The sequence below is a fragment of the Crotalus tigris genome, unplaced genomic scaffold (assembly GCF_016545835.1).
Source record: "Crotalus tigris isolate CLP2741 ecotype Arizona unplaced genomic scaffold, ASM1654583v1 scf7180000024426.654172153:694254, whole genome shotgun sequence".
In the NCBI taxonomy this organism is placed as follows: domain Eukaryota; kingdom Metazoa; phylum Chordata; class Lepidosauria; order Squamata; family Viperidae; genus Crotalus; species Crotalus tigris.
Genome location: NW_024100594.1, coordinates 33,415 through 53,661, shown reverse-complemented (window position 1 = coordinate 53,661; position 20,247 = coordinate 33,415). Strand labels below are relative to the sequence as shown.

Below are 20,247 nucleotides of genomic sequence, written 5' to 3'. Positions count from 1 at the left end.
GAATCTGGCTTAACTTGTCAGAGGTCGCAAAAATGTGATTGTATGACCCTAGGATGCTGCGACCGTCATAAATATAAGTCAGTGGCCCAGCGTCTGAATTTTGATCACATGACCTCAGGGAGGCTGCAACAGTCAAGTGTGAAAAAGGGTGCCGTGGTAACGGTTCCTAAACGAACGGTTGTAAGTCGAGGACAGCCTGTGTACAACAGCTTAAAGAGGAAAAAAAAAACGAAGTTTGTGTTTCTTTATTTTCTTGCTTTGCACTTGATTCCTGTGTCTTTAAGAGTACAGGGAAGGAATTGGGGGGAGTGCATTCTTACTACACTGTGGAAGGAGAGCTAAGAAGGGCCAACCAGCTAGCTCAGGGGGTCTACAAACTTAGCAACTTTGAGACCTGTGGACTTCAACTCCCAGAATTCCTTAACCAGCCGTGAGGGCTGAGGAATTCTGGGAGTTGAAATCCACAAGTCTTAAAAGTGCCAAGTTTGAAGACCCCTGAACTAGCTGGAAGTGGTGCATATTTGTCCAAAATGGTGTAGGGCAGTGTTTCCCAAACTTGACAATTTTAAGGCATGAGGACTTCAACTCCCAGAATTCCACAGCCAGCGTTGCTGGCTGTGGAATTCTGGGAGTTGAAGTCCACATGCCTTAAAATTGTCAAGTTTGGGAAACACTGGTGTAGGGTTTCCTGCCTGAGCAGGGGGTTGGACTCGATGACCTCCAAGGTCCCTTCCAACTTTATTACTATTACTATATTAATAAACATGGATAAATTCATCAGACATTTGTCAGTGCAAAGGGAAAGGGATTCAACAAAGGAACAGCCACCGAAGAAATTCAAACCGGTCCTTTTTTCTTTTTTTTTTCTACTGTTTGTAATATTTTATTAGATTATAGAATAAAATACAAAAATACAAAAGCAAATAGTAGGACACAATGGGGAGGAAAAGGGGGGGGAAATGAGGGGGAGAAGGGAAAAAGAACAGACTTCCTCTGTTTCAGTAGAAGGAAGTATTAACATTGAACCACAACTTTTTTTACTTTTCCATAATATTATAAACCAGCCATTTCTATAACAACAAATGAATCTAATCAGTAAAATCCCAAATCCCCCCCCTTTTTTTTTTAGTCATCAAGTTTTTGACACCTTGCTAAACATTGGTGGTAGTCGAATATTGTCATGTCCTAAAAGTGGTACAATAATAATGATGATGATGATGATGATGATGATGAAGTTGGAAGGGACCTTGGAGGTCATCTAGTCCAACCCCCTGCTCAGGCAGGAAACCCTAAACCATTTTGGACAAATGGCTGTCCAGTCTCTTCTTAAAAACTTCCAGTGTTGGAGCATTCACCGCTTCTGGAGGCAGGTGGTTCCACGGGTTAATTGTTCTAACTGTCAGGAAATTTCTCCTTAGTTCTAGGTTGCGTCTCTCCTTGATGATGAGTTTCCACCTGTTGCTTCTTGTCCTGCCTTCAGGCGCTTTGGAGAAGAGCTTGACTCCCTCTTCTTTGGGGCAGCCCCTGAGATATTGGAAGGCTGCTATCCTGTCCCCCCTTGTCCTTCTCTTCAAGGTTGAAAAGTCCTGCTCTAAGTCATTTTTTTTCAGTGCTGTGTAACCTCAAATGGTCACTAAGGGAACCGTGGTAAGTCCAGGACCACCCGTATCAGGCAAACAGAGGAGTGGACGTGGTCCTCAACTGGTTTGTGGGACCTCCAGTCAATCAATCAATCAATCAATCAATCAGTCAGAACAGATCTGGGAGGGACCGTGGAGGTCTTTTAGCCCAGCCCCCTACTCAGCCCTATACTATTCCAGACAAGTGACGGCTCAGTCTTCTCTTAAAAACGTCCAGTGAACTATTGTTGACGGGATACGTCTTCTTTTTTTTTCTCCGGCAGAGAATCCATGGCGATGCGACTGCGCTCTGCACTGGCTCAGCAGCTGGATCCGAGAGGAAGGCCAGAGGCTCCTGAGCCCCCTGGACAAGAAGATCGAGTGTTCGGAGCCACCACGCCTGGCCTACCAAAGCCTAGCGGACGTTTCCGGCAACAGCTTGATCTGCATCCCTCCGGTCGTACAAGTGCAACCACTTGAAGTCATGGCCCGCCTGGGTGAAGACCTGCGCATCTCCTGTCAGGCCTCGGGCTACCCACAACCACTCGTGACCTGGCGTAAACTGGCCCACTGGCGGGCCGGGGGCTCCAGGGGAAGCCGGACCCGGCTTCCCAGTGGAAGCTTTGAGCTGAGAGAGCGCAGCGTCGGGGAGCGTTTTGAGCAGTCAGACACCGGCAGCGGGATGCTGTTCCTGAACAACGTGACGGTGTCCCATGCCGGGAAATACGAATGTGAGGCCTCCAATCCCGGGGGGATGGCCCAGGTGGTCTTCCACCTCATGGTTAACCTCTCACAGCATCAGCAACAATCGCAGGGCTACCCAGCGTCGGTAGACATCAGCCAGGAGCCCCTCTACGACATGGAGAGCATGGACTTCCACGCCCTGGGCATGGCCACGCAGACGGCCATCGCCGTGGCCATCTCCCTGCTGGCCCTGGTGGCCCTCCTCTTGGTGATCATGATCTACCGGAAACACCGCAAGCGGAAAAAGGCGAAGAAGGAGGAGAACATTTTATACGTCAACGACTATTCCGACGGGCCCACCACTTTCGCGCAGCTGGAAGAGTACCGAGACGAGAGGGGCCACGAAATGTTTGTGATTGACCGCAACAAGCCCCTCTTTGCCACCTATAAGGACCCCCAAGGCCTGGCAGGGGTCTTCCCGGAGCAGCTCCAAGACCAAGCGACTCAGACTCTGGAAGGAGAAGAAGAGGCTCCCCAAGAAGACAGCGAGCTCTTCGCCAACCAGGGAGTGATGCTCCAGCCTCAGATAGCGTACGAAATCCACTGCTGAGTGGAGTTACGGAAGTTGGGGTGAATGGACACCCCTCCCCCCAATGGAGCTGTTGTCTTGACCTCCTCCTACCATTGTCTGCTTAAGTTCGGGGCCTTGAGTGGAGGAACCTGTGTTGGTGGACCATTCCACAGGTTGCAGAGAGGACTCGTGTATGTTCAACGAGAGAAGCCACCCTGTGGTTAACTCCTGGGGCACGTTCGGCCCTCACCATGTTGATCATCCCCATCCCGTTGTCCAATGTTCTCTGAAAGGGACGTGGAGCAATTCACGAGGGTCCCTCGTGTTCACCTTCAAATCTGAAAGCATAGCACGCCAGAATAGCTTTGCTACAAAGGTCACCTTAGGCCAGCATTTTGCTTCTCACTGTGATTGATCAGATTCCTCCAGGACACTCACAAGCAAGAGAGGGATCCACACCACCTCCTCCTCTTCCTCCCTCCGACGTTGTTCCTCAGCACACAGGACCTGGAGGCACCTTACTCACCAAGCTGGACACCTTCAAATGATAGACCTGTCAAAAGCGTGATAGGATAGCTGATGGACAGCAATGGGTTTTGATCCCTGAACGTTTCCCAGCCATCAGCTGTGACCCTCCCTGGGCATTCTGCAACTGGATGTAAGGACTTTACACACAAAGCTTTTGGTCACAGTCAGCAGAGAAAGTGCAGCTTGGAAAAAAACTCACCGAAGGCTGGATAAGAGGTTCACTGTGCAAATTTGACCAAAACTGTGCAAATTTGACCAAAATTTCAGTGATGAAGGGATGACATTTACAGTCCCTCACGCAGGTTGAGTGGGACACTCAAGTTTTTTGAGGGGCCTTGCCTGTCATTTTGCTTTAAAAGGATAAAAATAATGTCACAGTCCCAAGCTGCAACAGCGGCATTTGTAGAATGCAGGGGGAAAAAACCCTCCTTATTTCCACCTTACAGGCGGTCGGTCCTTGCCTTATGACCACAGTTGAGCCCAAAATTTCTGTGGCTAAGCAGGACAGTTCTTAAGTAGTTTTTGCCCCCATTTTGTAACTTGCTTGCCACCGTTGTTAAACGACTCACTGGTTTCTCCATTGACTTTAGCTTGTCAGAAGTCACAAAATGTGATCACATAACCGCGGGGACGCTGCGACCGTCATAAATGTGACTCAGTTGCCAAGTGTCAGAATGTTGATCACATAACTGCGGGGACACTGCGACCGTCATAAATGTGACTCAGTTGCCAAGTGTCAGAATGTTGATCACGTAACCGCGGGGACACTGCGACCGTCATAAATGTGACTCAGTTGCCAAGTGTCAGAATGTTGATCACGTAACCGCGGGGATGCTGCGACCGTCATAAATGTGACTCAGTTGCCAAGTGTCAGAAGGTTGATCACGTAACCGTGGGGACGCTGCGACCGTCATAAATGTGACTCAGTTGCCAAGTGTCAGAAGGTTGATCACGTAACCGCGGGGACGCTGCGACCGTCATAAATGTGACTCAGTTGCCAAGTGTCAGAATGTTGATCACGTAACCGCGGGGACGCTGCGACCGTCATATATGTGACACAGTTGCCAAACGTCAGAAGGTTGATCACGTAACCGCGGGGACGCTGCGACCGTCATAAATGTGACTCAGTTGCCAAGTGTCAGAATGTTGATCACATAACCATGAAATCAGCTGTGCCCCCAAAGCACAGGCAACAGCATAGCCGTGTAGTTGCACCAGGAGCAAAATGGCTGCGTGCGAGATTTTTTTCTCAAGCAAAGAAGCCAATTAAATATAGCCAGCATCTCCTGGCTACTGAGGCTGTGTTGTCTTCTTTTAGGGAATTGGAGGCAGGGGATAATGGGGAAGAGAATCTTGGTTCTGCTGAAGGATTTCTGGTGGCTGAAACAGTTTCTTGCTGTCAGGCTGCACGTGGCTGGGAAGGTGCCTACTTATGCGATGGCATCTCTCTCACCAACATCGTTTATTCATTTTCTTAAATTTATATGTCACTCGTCTCACTGTCAAATGACTCTGGCCGGCTTACAAATATCCTAAAAACAGGTACAAATGTTGGAGCATGAAATATTAAATAATTAAACAAATTACCAGCCCAAACGGTTTGCCTGCTTAACATGTTTCTTTTTTTGGATAATCGTATTGTTGTATTTCTCATTTATTCTCTTTCATTATTTATTTTATTATTATTATTATTAATAATAACAATAGTAATAGTAATAATAATAATAAAAAAATTGGAAGGGATCTTGGAGGTCATCGAGTCCAACCCCCTGCTCAGGCAGGAAACCCTACACCGTTTAGGACAAATGGCTGTCCAGTTTCTTCTTAAAAACTTCCAGTGTTGGAGCATTCACCGCTTCTGGAGGCAGGTTGTTCCACTGGTTAATTGTTCTCACTGTCAGGAAGTTTCTCCTTAGTTCCAGGTTGCTTCTCTCCTTGATGAGTTTCCATCCGTTGCTTCTTGTCCTGCCTTCAGGCACTTTGGAGAATAGCTTGACTGCCTCTTCTTTGGGGCAGCCCCTGAGATACTGGAAGACTGCTATCCTGTCCCCCCTCGTCCTTCTCTTCGTTAAACTAGACATACCCAATTCCATCAACCGTTACTTGTATGTTTTAGCCTCCAGTCCCCTGATCATCTTTGTTGCTCTTCTCTGTACTCTTTCCAGAGTCTCAGCATCTTTTTTACATCGTGGTGACCAACACTGGATGCAGTATTTCAAGTGTGGCCTTACCAAGGCCTTGTAAATGGTATTAACCCTTCACGTGATCTTGATTCCATCCCTCTGTTAATGCAGCCCAGGACTGTGTTGGCCTTTTTGGCAGCTGCAGCACACGGCTGGCTCCTATTTAAATGATTGTCCACTAGGACTCCAAGGTCCCTCTCACAGTTACTACTATTGAGCAAGGTACCTCCTATGCTGTACTTGTGCATTTGGTTTTTCTTGCCTAAATGTAGAACCTTCCTTTTTTCACCATTGAATTTCATTTTGTTCTATTACTTTTTGTTCTTTTCTATTGCTAAACAAGACCGTTGTTAAGTGAGTTTTGCCCCATTTTACAACCTTTCTTGCCACAGTTGTTAAGGGAGTAACAGGATTCCCCGTGGACTTTGCTTGTTAGAAGGCCGTAAAAAGGGGTCACCCGGGGATACCGCAACCTGTCAAAAGTACACGTTGGTTGCCAAGCGTCCAAATTTTGAACACTGTGACCACAAGAATGCTGCAACAGCTGTAGGTGTGAAAAACAGCCCTAAGTCAGTGATGGCGAACCTTTTAGAGACCGAGTGCCCAAACTGCAACCCAAAACCCACTTATGCATTGTCGGGTGCCGGGTGGGTGTGGCCCATTGGGTGGGCGTGGCCCATTGGGTGGGCGTGGCCCATTGGGTGGGTGTGGCCCATTGGGTGGGCGTGGCTGCAGTGGTAATGGCGGACTGGGTGGGATTAAAAAGTTCAATCAATCAATTCCAACTTTGCAAGATTTTTTTCCCCCGCGAGAAGTTGAAATTGACTGACTGATTGAGCCTTTTTTTTTTTTTTTTGCACACGGCGGCGGAGGCCTAAAGCGAAAAGGTTTTATAAAACCCAGCTGAAGGTCTAGGACTGGGGTGACGGCGCGCGTGCCCACAGAGAGGGCTCTGAGTGCCGCCTCTGGCACCCGTGCCATAGGTTCGCCCCCACTGCCCTAAGTCATTATTTTAGTGCCATTTTAACTTCAAGTGGTCACTTAACAAAGTGAAGGAGTCCCTATAACAGTGGTTCTCAACCTTTTTAATGCCACGACCCCCAACCAGTCGTAAGTCGAGGACTACTCAACCGGTCGTAAGTCGAGGACTACTCAACCGGTGCAGCACCGTTTGCAGAATGGGACTTTTGGCGGGCTCAGCAGGGCAGAGACAGCCTGGACAATTCCTATTGGCTTTTGAAAGCCAATAGAATTAAGCTGTATTCAAAAGCCAATAGAATAAAAGGGAGTAGCACAGCTAAGGAAAAGGGGGAAAAAAATGGCGGACTGCATTGTTTGGCGACCCCCGTGAAATGGTCGTTTGATCCCAAATGGGGTCCCCACCCACAGGTTGAGAACCACTGCCCTAGAAGCAAAACTGAGAAGCATTCATAATTAGGCTCAATTTATTAGAATGCAAGCTTCCTTGTTAGAGGAGGCAGGGAGAGGAGGCTGAAATTGGTGTTCTTCTTTGAGCTGCCTCTTCTTCCCCCTCCCAGTTCCAAGAGGACCAGTCCCCTGAAAACGTTTTAATCCGTATCCCCTTCACTGAGGATTCCCACCTCCATCAGGTAAGCTCTGGTTCGGTAACCCCGATAGGCGGACTGGATCTTGATTGCCGCTTCTTCCTGCAGACGCAACATTTGCCTGACCCTCCAGCCCCGCCAGAAGGCCTGGATCAGGGTGGCTGCACGTACCACTTGCCACATCTGCTTCCTGGTCTTGAACACGCGCCTCTGGCCTTCGCCCATCCGGCGGGCAGCGTAGTTGTCGTACAACCAGTCGGAGGTGCCCTGGGAAGGCACGCCTTGCTGTTGTAGCTGCTGCTGTTGGACGCTGGTGGAGGAGAGACTGCGGGTGCTGGTGCGCTCCCGTGTCAGCCGGATGGAGGTTTGTGTGCTGGGGGCCACACGCTGGCTGACGACTACGCTGGGCTCCCGACTCTGCCTGCGTGGCTGCTCGTCGGCAGCCGTAGAGTAGCTTTTTGAAGGCCCCTGATAGGAGAAGCGTGGCCCGTAACGGCGTGGCTGGCTGTACGCTGGTCTCTCCTGCCGGGAGGTGTAGGACGTCCTTCGGGCATTCCTGGACGGAGAGGTACTTGCATGTCCTTCGCATTCACTGTCCTCCACTTCTGATTCTGATGGCAGCCCTTTGCCCACACCCACAAGTACACGGATGCTGGTGCAACGCCCGCAGCGCGGACAGGTCTTGGGCTGGGAGGGCTTGGGGTCCTCTTGCTGGACCAGGAAGGACGGGGATCGTGGTACCTTGCTTTTCCACTCCTCGGGGTCTCCCACAAGGCACTTGCGCCAGTGTTTCCTGGGGTACGGGCCCACCCAGGAGGAGCTTCCGGGCATGTAGCTGGGATGGCCATAGTAGGTCCCTGTTGGAAACCTTGGGGGGCTGTAGTAGGTCCTCTGTGGGCGTCCAGGGTGGTAAGTGTGGCTTCCTGCTTGGGCCATTTCCCGTCGGGTACGATATCCCCGCCAGTGAGCTTGGATGGTGGTGGCTGCCTGCTGGCATTCGGCGAGGGCCTGGCGTGTCAGGTAGCCCCGATAGTGTGCCTGAATGACCTGGGCAGCTCTCTCCCTGTCCATCCTGGGGTAACCCCAGGATTCTCTCTCCCCCCCAAAGGAGGAAATGGAGGACGTTCTTCGGCGCCTGTAGACTTGTGACGAAGGCTCCTGCTGCCGCTGCAAAGCATGGTACTCGCGAGAGATGTATCGCTTCCAAGCAGCCTGGATAGTGGCGGCCGCAGCCTGCTCCGTCATGAGCTGCTTACGGGTGAGGTGGCCCCGCCACGTTGCCTGGATGGTGGTGGCTGCCTTGTCCATGAGCATGTCAAGCTCATCCACCAGGAAGGAGGATCGGTGGCGGGATCGGCTGTTACTCCGAGCTCTGATCTTGGCCAGCTGCCGGTCATGGTGGTGCATATCTTCACCGGTCATCTCCTCTTCCCCACTTGGATAGCTGTAGGAGCACCAGGGGTGATCCTCATAAGTCTCCATCTGGGGAGGGGGGAGGTGAAACAACAGGTGTCAGCAATGAGGTACCGATGTCTATGGGTCAAATGATAAGATAACCTTTATTGTCATTTTTATACTGTGGGCACAACGGCACACATCAAAAATGAAATTTAGTTGCCCGCTCTCAAAATGAAACACGTACATGACACACACCTAAACATACTACGAACAACATATGTATAGACCCACATCCCTACATATACGTAGCAAATAAATATTAAATAGTGTCCATCTTGAATATATAACGGAAGGAGGAAGCTTGAGAGTTCGCAAGGTTGATGCTGTATGGAATGAAACTCTGGCTGAATCTGGATGTTCTGCTATGGATACCACGAAGCTTCCCAGAAGGGAACAAGGACAACAGGTCGTGGAGAGGATGTGTAGTGTCCCAGACAATCTTACGGACCCTGCTGAAGCAGCACTTGTGTGCCGTGTCCTGGATGGGAGGGAGGGAACTGCCAATAATCTTTCCTGCTGTCCTCACCACTCTCTGCACCACCTTCCTGTCTGAAGCAGGGATGCCTCCAAACCAGACTGTGATGCTGTAGGACAGGATGCTCTCAATCGTCCCCCTGTAGAAAGTGGTCAGGACAGGGGAAGGAAGATGTGCCTTCTAGATAAGCGCCTTGGTCTGCTAGATCCCAGTTATGACCCCAAGACAAGAAAGATCGTTTGATTTACGATTTAACTTGAAATGCTCCAATGACAAAGCAGTCTCTCTTTTATTGATTTCACTGAAAAAAAAAAAAAACGAAAAGGAGGACTGACACCTTCCCTTTTATAGATCACCGAATAAAAAGGAAGAATGTTCTGAATTGTTCCCCTTATTAAAGGGAAAAGTAACAAAAGCAAATGCAAAAAAAAAAAAAAAATCCCCACAAAGAATTTGTTAAAAGGGCCTTGGAGGGGGGGTCTAGGAGAGCTTTATTTTATTTATTTATTTATTTATGAGACTTATATACCGCTTTAAGCGCAAGCACTCTCTAAGCGGTGTACACCAGTAAGCAATGTATATATATATTTACATTGCTCGTCACAACCATCTCACCACAGTCAATTCGTTGTGCACGGGGTTGGACTAGATCAGTGATGGCGAACCTTTTAGAGACCGAGTGCCCAAACTGCAACCCAAAACCCACTTATGCCGGGTGGGCGTGGCCCACTGGGTAGGTGTGGTCCATCGGGAGGGCGTGGCTGCGGTGGTAACGGCAGACTGGGTTGGACTAAAAAGTTCAATCAATCAATTCCAACTTTGCAAGATCTTTTTTTTCCCCGCGAGAAGTTGAAATTGACTGATTGAACCTTCTTTTTTTTGTACACGGCGGCGAAGGCCTAAAGTGAAAAGGTTGTTTAAACCCAGCTGAAGGCTTAGGACTGGGGCAACGGCACATGTGCCCACAGAGAGGGCTCTGAGTGACGCCTCTGCCACCCGTGCCATAGATTCGCCACCACTGGACTAGATGACCTCCAAGGTCCCTTCCAACTTTATTATTATTATAATTTGCCTCGACCATCTAGCTGCGGGACAAAACATACACTAATATCAAAGAAAGGATCCCAAAGGAGGGACAAAAATCAAATGCGAATGGCAAAACTTGAAATACGTTTAAAAACTATTTTAAATGATTAATCTGAATCGCTGAGTTGTCCCGCAGAGAGCTGGCCATGGGGTCAGGTTATACCAGGGGTCCCCAACCCCCGCTCCGTGGACCAGTAACAGGCTGCGGCATGCCTGCAACCGGTCCACACAAACAAGCAAAAGTCCCATCCGTAGGATGCAGGCAGCACACAAAACCACACACTGTCCGGTCTGCAAAAAAAAGCTTTCTCCACAGAACCGGTCCCTAGTGGCCAAAAGGTTGGGGACCTTTTGAGTTATCTGATTCTGCTTGAAGGGCTTTGGCCGCTGGCTGGCCGAAATTGGGAGTCTGTGCAGAGGACGGGGACCAAAGAAATCACAATGGCACTACAACTTTGTGACGGAGTGTGCTTCGGGATGTGGCTCGATCCTGTAGTTGCCAGTGACACCTTGAGTTTTTTGGACACATTCAAACAACCAGCTGAGTTAGGGATGTGGGGTAGATGCAGATTCATAGATTCGCAGTCGCCCTCTATAAGTGGGGCAAAACGCCACCGTCAAATTGTGACTGTGGGACCGAAAAACAAACTATACAACATGGGTGTCAGAGTGTCAAAACAGCCTGTGCAAGCAGTCTTCAACTTACAGTGTTAGAAGTTACGACAACACTGGAAAAAGTGACCTATAACTGATTTTCACTTACGACCATGGTCACGTGATCAAAATTCAGATGCTTGCAGACTGACTCATATTTACGACGGTCGCGGCACCCCGGGGTCACGTGATCCCCTTTTGTGACCTTCTGACGGGCGAAGACCATGGGGCAGCCAGATTCATTTAAAAACTGTGTTGACTAACAATTGTGGTGGTTCGGGTAACTTCATTGTGGAACTACCTGCCTCCAGAAGCAGTGAATGCTCCAACACTGGAAGTTTTAAAGAAGAGACTGGACAGCCATTTGTCCGAAATGTCTTAAATCTAACAAACAAAATGGAGGCTGGCTCAGGAATTCTGGGAGTTGAAGTCCATGAGTCATAAAAAAGCCAAGGTTGCCTACCCCTGGTATAGGGTTTCCTGCCTGAGCAAAGGGTTGGACTAGATGACCTCCAAGGTCCCTTCCAACTTTATTATTATTATGGATCATATTATTATTATTATTATTATTATTATTATTATTATTATTATTATGGATCATCGCACAGTCAGCCAGATGTTCAGACTGGATTTGGCATTTTGTCTACCTATCGAGTCCTTACCCAGGACCTGGGATAGGCAGATGTGGATGTTTGATGGTATTACAGATATCGTCGCAGGATGGAAGCAGTTCCCAGTAAGGCCGCCTTTTGCAATTGACTAATAACGAATTTGTCAATGCCAATGGTGTTCAAGTAGTGCTCCAGTTGTTTTGGTATTATTATTATTATTATGGATCATCGCACAATCAGCCAGATGTTCAGACTGGATTTGGCATTTTGTCTACCTATCGAGTCCTTACCCAGGACCTGGGATAGGCAGATGTGGATGTTTGATGGTATTACAGATTTCGTCGCAGGATGGAAGCAGTTCCTAGTAAGGCCGCCTTTTGCAATTGACTAATGGTGAATTTGTCAATGCCAATGGTGTTCAAGTGGTGCTCCAGTTGTTTTGGGATTGCACCCAAGGCGCCTATGACTATTGGTACTACCCTTGCTTGCTTTTGCCACAGTCTTTCTATTATTATTATTATTATTATTATTGATCATCGCACAGTCAGCCAGATGTTCAGACTGGATTTGGCATTATTATTATTATTATTATTATTATTATTATTATTATTATTATTATTATTATTATTATTAATCTTTGTAGAGGAGCAGAAGAGATGACGCCTGAGCTAATTCTATGGAACTACTTTAGTCAGGAAACAGACCTCGTTGTTCTCTTCCGAGGACTAGACCCGAAACCTCACGCTGGGACTACGTTTTGGAAAGTAGCCATCTTAGAAGAAGCTGTGACTTCTTTCAATGAGGGTTTAACCCTGGTTAATCTAAGATCCGAACCCATTGTCTTCAGCCAAACCTACTGGAAACGCCGCAAGCAAGGCGCGCCAATTGATGGGAAGCGCAAATCAGCAGGATGGGCTACCTGGGCGTTTTTCTCCGTGGCCGATCTCTGAAAGGTTGGCCTGCGTTGCGACGTGTTGGTCTGTGACCTGGCGAAGAGAAAAGAAGAGGTTGAGTGGGCAGAGGACAGCGCCCCTGCCCTCCGGAAGGTTCCTGCATTGTTGGCAAAGCCAACCGAACACCGTATCTGTCTCCAGTGGGCACCACTTGTACGCACCCTGTTTTTGTTTCTGCCGGTAAAGCCTTCCAGCCAATTCTTTCTTAGGCCGAGAATTCTGGCCAGCCGTGACCTCAAGGGATGAGGTCACCGCCATTGTGGCATCGTGGCCTATGCGCAGCCAAGCATGAGTTGCTGGGGGAACGTTGGGACAACTGGTATTTGGAACGGAGCACCCACCTCCGATGTAGGTTTCACAGGTACGACGTCAAGCCGATGAGAAGACAGGATGCTGTGTCTAGTTTTATGCTGAACCAGAGTAGACTTGGATGCTTATAATAATAATAGTAATAATAAATAATGATGATGATGATAATGTAATAATAATAATAATAATTAAGGTGACCAACTTTTTTACAATGAAAAGGAGGACACAAATAAGTTGAAGAAAAAAATATTGTAAATATTGTAAATAAAAGAAACATTTTATTCATTGCAACAATAATACAGATTACACTATAATATGATAAATGCATAATAAAAAACATTTGTAACAATAACATTTTATATTGTAATTATGCTTACATACTGCGCCCCGCCCGCAGCCACCCAGCCAGCACTGCTGCCCGCCGTGTAGAGCGGCCCCGCGGCTCCCAAAGTACCAGTTCCGCTGGCTCTGGCCCCAGGGGGCAGCCCGCCATTGACACACCCCGCCTGCAGCCGCCCCGCCAGCACCACCACCTACCCTGCACAGCCCCGTGTAGAGCAGGCCCCGCGGCTCCCACAGCACGGGGGGCAGCTGGCCACCACTGCCCCTCACACCACCTGCAGCAGCCCTGCTGCCCCTGCCTCTTGCACCCGCAGCCATTATTGCCGTAATAGGATGGAAGATCAAGAGAAAGTTACCGTGGCGTTGCCGCTCCAGTCTCCTCCAGGTATCTTCGGGACTAACTAGGAGATGGTGTAATTGGGTAGCAGGGAGGGGTGCAAATTTCCTGCCAATTCACCTTCGCTGCAGACAACTTACATATGCAAAGTTTGCTGGCCGGGTGTTTTGGTGCGCTTAGCAGCAATTCCTATTGGCTTTTGAAAGCCAATAGGGGGAGTAGCACAGCTCATTAATAAGTTGAAAAAAAAAACATCAAAAAAAAAGGTTCCGGAATGCCGTTCTGAGCGTTCTATGAGGGGAAAAAAAAGCCCTGCAGATTAGTCTTCAAATATCGAAAAGGAGGACATGAAGGAGGACACTTTTTGAGGGAGGACAGAACTCACAAAAGGAGGACTGTCCTCCCTAAAGGAGGATGGTTGGTCACATAATAATAATAATAATAATAATAATAATAATAATAATAATAATACCCCCAGTGAGGCACTACCTTGACGTGGTTGTGGGGCTTGTATACTCTGAGGAAGATGAGAGCTATGCCAGAGGTTCAACCATACTGGACAGGTCTCATCAGAGGAGTCAAAGAGTGTCTCTCCCATAAAAAATATGGTGAGACGTAACTTTCAGAATGCCATACCGGCTCGGATGTTGCCCGGGTTAACAAGGTCCACGCTAGATATTGGAGTTCCTGGATATCTGGTGAAAAATGGGTTACAGAACTCAGGACTGTTGGCTGAGCAACCAGGGCCAGCAGCTGCAGAACTACTGGAAGAAAAGGTGTCTACCCGTCGCAGATACACAGTGATTGAAAACAAAGAAATAATGATCTGTTACTACAGATCAAGTCCAACAAGAAGAGGATATCTAAAACGAATGCACCAGTTCTGGAAAGAACAACATCCAGAATCAGAAATAACAGAACAGAGACTAGCAGATCAATGCCGAAGACCTACAAATAGAAAGACTGTGGCAAAAGCAAGCAAGGGTAGTACCAATAGTCATAGGCGCCTTGGGTGCAATCCCAAAACAACTGGAGCACCACTTGAACACCATTGGCATTGACAAATTCGTTATTAGTCAATTGCAAAAGGCGGCCTTACTAGGAACTGCTTCCATCCTGCGACGATACCTGTAATACCATCAAACATCCCCATCTGCCTATCCCAGGTCCTGGGTAAGGACTCGATAGGTAGACAAAATGCCAAATCCAGTCTGAACATCTGGCTGACTGTGCGATGATCCGTAATAATAATAATAAAAGTTGGAAGGGACCTTGGAGGTCATCTAGTCCAACCCCCCGCTCAGGCAGGAAACCCTATACCATTTCAGACAAATGGCTGTCCAGTCTCTTCTTAAAAACTCCCAGTGTTGCAGCATTCACCACTTCTAGAGGCAGGTTGTTCCACTGGTTAATTGTTCTCACTGTCAGGAAGTTTCTCCTTAGTTCTAGGTTGCTTCTCTCCTTGGTTAGTTTCCATCCGTTGCTTCTTGTCCTGCCTTCAGGGGCTTTGGAAAATAGCTTGACTCCCTCTTCTTTGGGGTAGCCCCGGAGATGTTGGAAGGCTGCTATCCTGTCCCCCGTCCTTCTCTTTGTTAAACTAGATATACCAAATTCCATCAATCGTTCCTTATGTTTTAGCCTCCAGTCCCCTGATCATCTTTGTTGCTCTTCTCTGCACTCTTTCTAGAGTCTCAACATCTTTTTTACATCCTGCTGACCAAAACTGGATGCCGTATTCCAGGTGTGGCCTTACCAAGGCCTTGTAAAGTGGTATTAACCCTTCACGTGATCTTGATTCCATCCCTCTGTTAATGCAGCCTAGCACTGGGTTGGCCTTTTTGGCAGTTGCAGCACACGGCTGGCTCCTGTTTAAGGGATTGCCCACTAAGACTCCGAGATCCCTCTCAGTTACTATTGAGCAAGGTAGCCCCTATACTATACTTGTACATTTGTTTTTTCTTGCCTAAATGTAGAACCTTACTTTTTTCACCATTGAATTTCATTTTGTTGGATAGCGCCCAGTGTTCAAGTCTGTCCAGATCCTTCTGTATCTTAAGCCTGTCTATGGGAGTGTTGGCTATTCCTGCAGTTTGGTGTCATCTGCAAATTTGATGCGTTGTGAACCCTCTTGTGACATCACATCCCCCCTCCAGTAGTCTGCAGAGCACAGGTTGAGAACCACTGTTCTACTCCAACCCCTTGCTCAAACAGATCCTACATCACTGCAGACAAATAGCTGTCCGGTCTCTTTTTTAAAAACCTCCAGTGTTGGAGCATTCACTGCTTCTGGAGGCAGGTGGTTCCCCCGGTTAATTGTTCTCCGTCAGGAAATTTCTTAGTTCTAGGCTGCTTCTCTCCTTGATTAGTTTCCATCTTTTGCTTCTTGTCCTGACTTTGGAGTGCTTTGAAGAATAGGTTTGACCCCCCCCTTCTTTGTGGCAACCCCTCAAATATTGGAAGACTGCTATCCTGTCCCCCCCCAGGGTCCTTCTTTTGATTAAACTAGCTCTACCCAATTCCTTCAACTGTTCTTCACACGTTTTAGCCTCTAGCTCCCTAATTATCTTTGATGCTCTTCTCTGCACTCTTTCCAGATTCTCAACATCTTTTTTATATCGTGAGGACCAGAACTGCATGCCTTATTCCAAGCGGGGCCTCGCTAGTGCAGTATAGAATGGTACTATCGCTTCACGTGATAAATCTCCATTCCAGGGCTGTTGCCGGGATAAAAATAGAGATCCTTATGCACGTCACCTTGAGCTTCCGGCAAGAAAGCAAGATATAAATGCAATGAATACAGGTCTGTATTTCACCCAAAATGGCAACCCGTTGTAGCTGCCAGCAAACCCTGTGCATTTTCCTGCTGGTTTTTCTTGAACAAAACTATGGATGTTTATATCGTAATAACAGCTCATAATAAATTATATTGCATCAGTCTTTGGGGCAGCGTAGTGCATAAAAGCTGTTCACGTTGTTCAGTTAGTGTTTTGGTTCTCAAAACTGCTTCATCTGGAGAGCCGGCTTCATCTAATAGTGAAGGCACCAGGCTAGATACTGGGAGTTCTAGTCTCACTTTAGGCATAAAAGCTGGCTGGTGACTTTGGTCCAATCACCAGGAGACGGTGAGTTCTAGTCTCGCCTTAGGCATGAAAGCTGACTGGGTGACTTTGGGCCAATCACTAGGAGACGGTGAGTTCTAGTCCCGCCTTAGGCATGAAAGCTGACTGGGTGACTTTGGGCCAATCACTAGGAGACGGTGAGTTCTAGTCCCGCCATAGGCATGAAAGCTGACTGGGTGACTGGGGCCAGGAGACGGTGAGTTCTAGTCCCGCCTTAGGCATGAAAGCTGACTGGGTGGCTTTGGGCCAATCACTTGAGTTCTAGTCCCGCCTTAGCATGAAAGCACTGGGTGACTTTGGGCCAATCACTAGGAGACGGTGAGTTCTAGTCCCGCCTTAGGCATGAAAGCTGACTGGGTGACTTTGGGCCAATCATTAGGAGACAGGTGAGTTCTAGTCCTGCCTTAGGCATGAAAGCTGACTGGGTGGCTTTGGGCCAATCACCAGGAGACGGTGAGTTCTAGTCGCGCCTTAGGCATGAAAGCTGACTGGGTGACTTTGGGCCAATCATTAGGAGACGGTGAGTTTCTAGTCCTGCCTTAGCATGGAAAGCTGACTGGGTGACTTGGGCCAATCATTAGGAGACGGTGAGTTCTAATCTGCCTTAGGCATGAAGCTGACTGGTGACTTTGGGCCAATCACCGGAGACGGTGAGTTCTAGTCTCGCCTTAGGCATGAAAGCTGACTGGGTGACTTTGGGCCAATCACCAGGAGACGGTGAGTTCTAGTCCCGCCTTAGGCATGAAAGCTGACTGGGTGACTTTGGGCCAATCATTAGGAGACGGTGAGTTCTAGTCCCGCCTTAGGCATGAAAGCTGACTGGGTGACTTTGGGCCAATCATTAGGAGACGGTGAGTTCTAGTCCTGCCTTAGGCATGAAAGCTGACTGGGTGGCTTTGGGCCAATCACCAGGAGACGGTGAGTTCTAGTCGCGCCTTAGGCATGAAAGCTGACTGGGTGACTTTGGGCCAATCATTAGGAGACGGTGAGTTCTAGTCCCGCCTTAGGCATGAAAGCTGACTGGGTGACTTTGGGCCAATCACCAGGAGACGGTGAGTTCTAGTCTCGCCTTAGGCATGAAAGCTGACTGGTGATTGGGCCAATCACTATGGAGACGGTGAGTTCTGAGTCCCCCTTAGGCATGAAAGCTGACTTGACTTTGGCCAATGAGGAGACGGTGAGTTCTAGACTGGCTGACTGGGTGGCTTTGGGGAACGGTGAGTTCTAGTCGCGCCTTAGGCATGAAAGCTGACTGGGTGACTTTGGGCCAATCACTACGGTGAGTTCTAGTCCCCTTAGGCATGAAAGCTGACTGGGTGACTTTGGGCCAATCATTAGGAGACGGTGAGTTCTAGTCCTGCCTTAGGCATGAAAGCTGACTGGGTGACTTTGGGCCAATCACCAGGAGACGGTGAGTTCTAGTCCCGCCTTAGGCATGAAAGCTGACTGGGTGACTTTGGGCCAATCATTAGGAGACGGTGAGTTCTAGTCCCGCCATAGGCATGAAAGCTGACTGGGTGACTTTGGGCCAATCATTAGGAGACGGTGAGTTCTAGTCCTGCCTTAGGCATGAAAGCTGACTCGGTGGCTTTGGGCCAATCATTAGGAGACGGTGAGTTCTAGTCTCGCCTTAGGCATGAAAGCTGACTGGGTGACTTTGGGCCAATCACTAGGAGACGGTGAATTCTAGTCCCGCCTTAGGCATGAAAGCTGACTGGGTGACTTTGGGCCAATCACTAGGAGACGGTGAGTTCTAGTCCCGCCTTAGGCATGAAAGCTGACTGGGTGACTTTGGGCCAATCACTAGGAGACGGTGAGTTCTAGTCCCGCCTTAGGCATGAAAGCTGACTGGGTGACTTTGGGCCAATCACTAGGAGACGGTGAGTTCTAGTCCTGCCTTAGGCATGAAAGCTGACTGGGTGACTTTGGGCCAATCACTAGGAGATGGTGAGTTCTAGTCCCGCCTTAGGCATGAAAGCTGACTGGGTGACTTTGGGCCAATCAGTAGGAGACGGTGAGTTCTAGTCCCGCCTTAGGCATGAAAGCTGATTGGGTGACTTTGGGCCAATCACTAGGAGACGGTGAGTTCTAGTCCCGCCTTAGGCATGAAAGCTGACTGGGTGACTTTGGGCCAATCACTAGGAGACGGTGAGTTCTAGTCCCGCCTTAGGCATGCAAGCTGACTGGGTGACTTTCAGCCTCTCACAAGGAAACGGTGAGTTCTAGTCCCGCCTTAAGCATAAAATCTCACCTTGGACCAGTCCCCCAGTCTCCCTCATAGTTGTGGGGGAAAAAGGAGGAGAAAGTATTTAGCTATATTCTCTCCGTGGAGTTATTTTAAGGACACTAAAGGCAAGCTAGACCAAATAAAGAAATAAATAGAAGTCGTAATTAGCAGGAATGAGAGGCTTGGGCATCTTGTGTGATCACATTCTGGGTTGTAGGGAGTTGTACAAAGGGGGCAGGTTTCGGCTTTGGAGGCTACCAAATTTGGCAACTGGTACCAAGTTTTGTCTTTTGCTTGCCTTTTTTTTTTTGGTCTTTCATTTAGGAAAGTTTTTGCATTCTCTCAAAACCAAAACACTCACCCATTATTATTATTTTTTGGCACAAATTATTTCCTCCCCCTCCCCCAAAAAGCTGCTGGAATTTGATTCCCATTATTGGGAACTTGAAGACTGGTGGCTCAGGAATTCTGGGAGTTGAAGTCCATCAGTCATAAAAGGGCCAAGTTTGAAGACCCCTGTCTTAAATCTAACAAACAAAATGGAGGCTGGCTGAGGAATTCTGGGAGTTGAAGTCCACAAGTCCACCTATGCCAGGGGTAGGCAACCTTGGCTCTTTCATGATTCGTGGACTTCAACTCCCAGAATTCCTGAGCCAGCCATGCTGAGGGGAAAGGGAGAGGTTTCCAAGCTGAGCCGTGCTGGCTCAGGAATTCTGGGAGTTGAAGTCCACCAGTCATGAAAGGGCCAAAGTTCCCTCATGCTGGCTCAGGAATTCTGGGAGTCGAAGTCCACCAGTCATAAAAGAGCCGAGGTTGCCTACCCCTGGCCTAGACTTCTACACCACTCCATGGTGCTTTACAACCGTCTCTGAGTGGTTTACAAATGTCCGCATGTGTATCCCGACAATCTGGATCTTCATTTTACGGATCTTGGAAGGATGGGAAGCTGAGTCAACCTGGAGCCGGTCAGCATGGAACTGCTGGCAGTCACGAGAATTCTGCCTTCTAACCACTGCGCTCTTATTGTCAAATTTTGTCTACTCATCTATAGTTCGACTTGATCAGAACTTAATTCAAGATGGGAGCAGCTCGCGCTGCAGGCAGAACCCAGCCCTTCCCACAAGTAAACGACATTGGCTAGCGTTTTGCTCGGAGAGCCATCGTCTTTTATTTCAAGATAAAAGCCGCTGCGTCATCTTCCCCGTCCCGCCGCCCGTCCTAAAACGAGGTTTCCCTCTCAACTGACCTGCTCCCACCTTCTCCGACAACGACGAGAGGGCAAACGACACAGGTGAAAACCACCCTCCCCTCTCAGACCCCCCCCCACAGCAACACAACGCTACATTCTCAGGTATAGAATTAAAAAAAAGAAAAACCCCAATCAAACAACCAGGAAAACAATTCCTTCTCCCCCCCCCCCAATTGCTACATGCACTGGAATTGCAATTGAAAAGAAAAATAAGGCGGGCTGGCATCCATCTTCAGCGGAGATGGAAAGAGAGCAGAACGCCCCCCCTCTGCCCCAA

At 48.5% G+C, this 20,247-nt stretch overlaps 2 protein-coding genes across 4 annotated transcripts in view; one reads left to right on the top strand and one right to left on the bottom strand.

Moving 5' to 3' along the window:
* The window catches only part of LRRC24 (leucine rich repeat containing 24), a 43,211-nt gene extending 38,213 nt beyond the window's left edge, over positions 1 to 4,998 (top strand). For all 3 annotated transcript variants that reach the window (XM_039330205.1, XM_039330204.1, XM_039330206.1), the window contains one exon: positions 1,904 to 4,998. In XM_039330205.1, the coding sequence (XP_039186139.1) occupies positions 1,904 to 2,913 (1,010 nt within the window). In that variant the 3' untranslated portion in view covers positions 2,914 to 4,998. The remainder of the gene's footprint in view (positions 1 to 1,903) is intronic.
* A 1,954-nt stretch (positions 4,999 to 6,952) lies between these two features.
* LOC120302181 (abnormal spindle-like microcephaly-associated protein homolog) lies at positions 6,953 to 12,618 on the bottom strand. The gene is made up of 2 exons (XM_039330221.1): positions 12,354 to 12,618; positions 6,953 to 8,632 (listed from the first exon to the last, which is right to left on the bottom strand). Exon 2 carries the CDS (start codon positions 8,630 to 8,632, stop codon positions 7,154 to 7,156), a length of 1,479 nt encoding a protein of 492 aa, XP_039186155.1. The 5' UTR covers positions 12,354 to 12,618; the 3' UTR covers positions 6,953 to 7,153.
* Positions 12,619 to 20,247: the final 7,629 nt, after the last annotated feature.

What these genes read in the sequence shown, in the direction of transcription:
- LOC120302181 (XM_039330221.1), bottom strand. Translation starts at nt 8,632, where the DNA reads ATGGAGACTTATGAGGATCACCCCTGGTGCTCCTACAGCTATCCAAGT.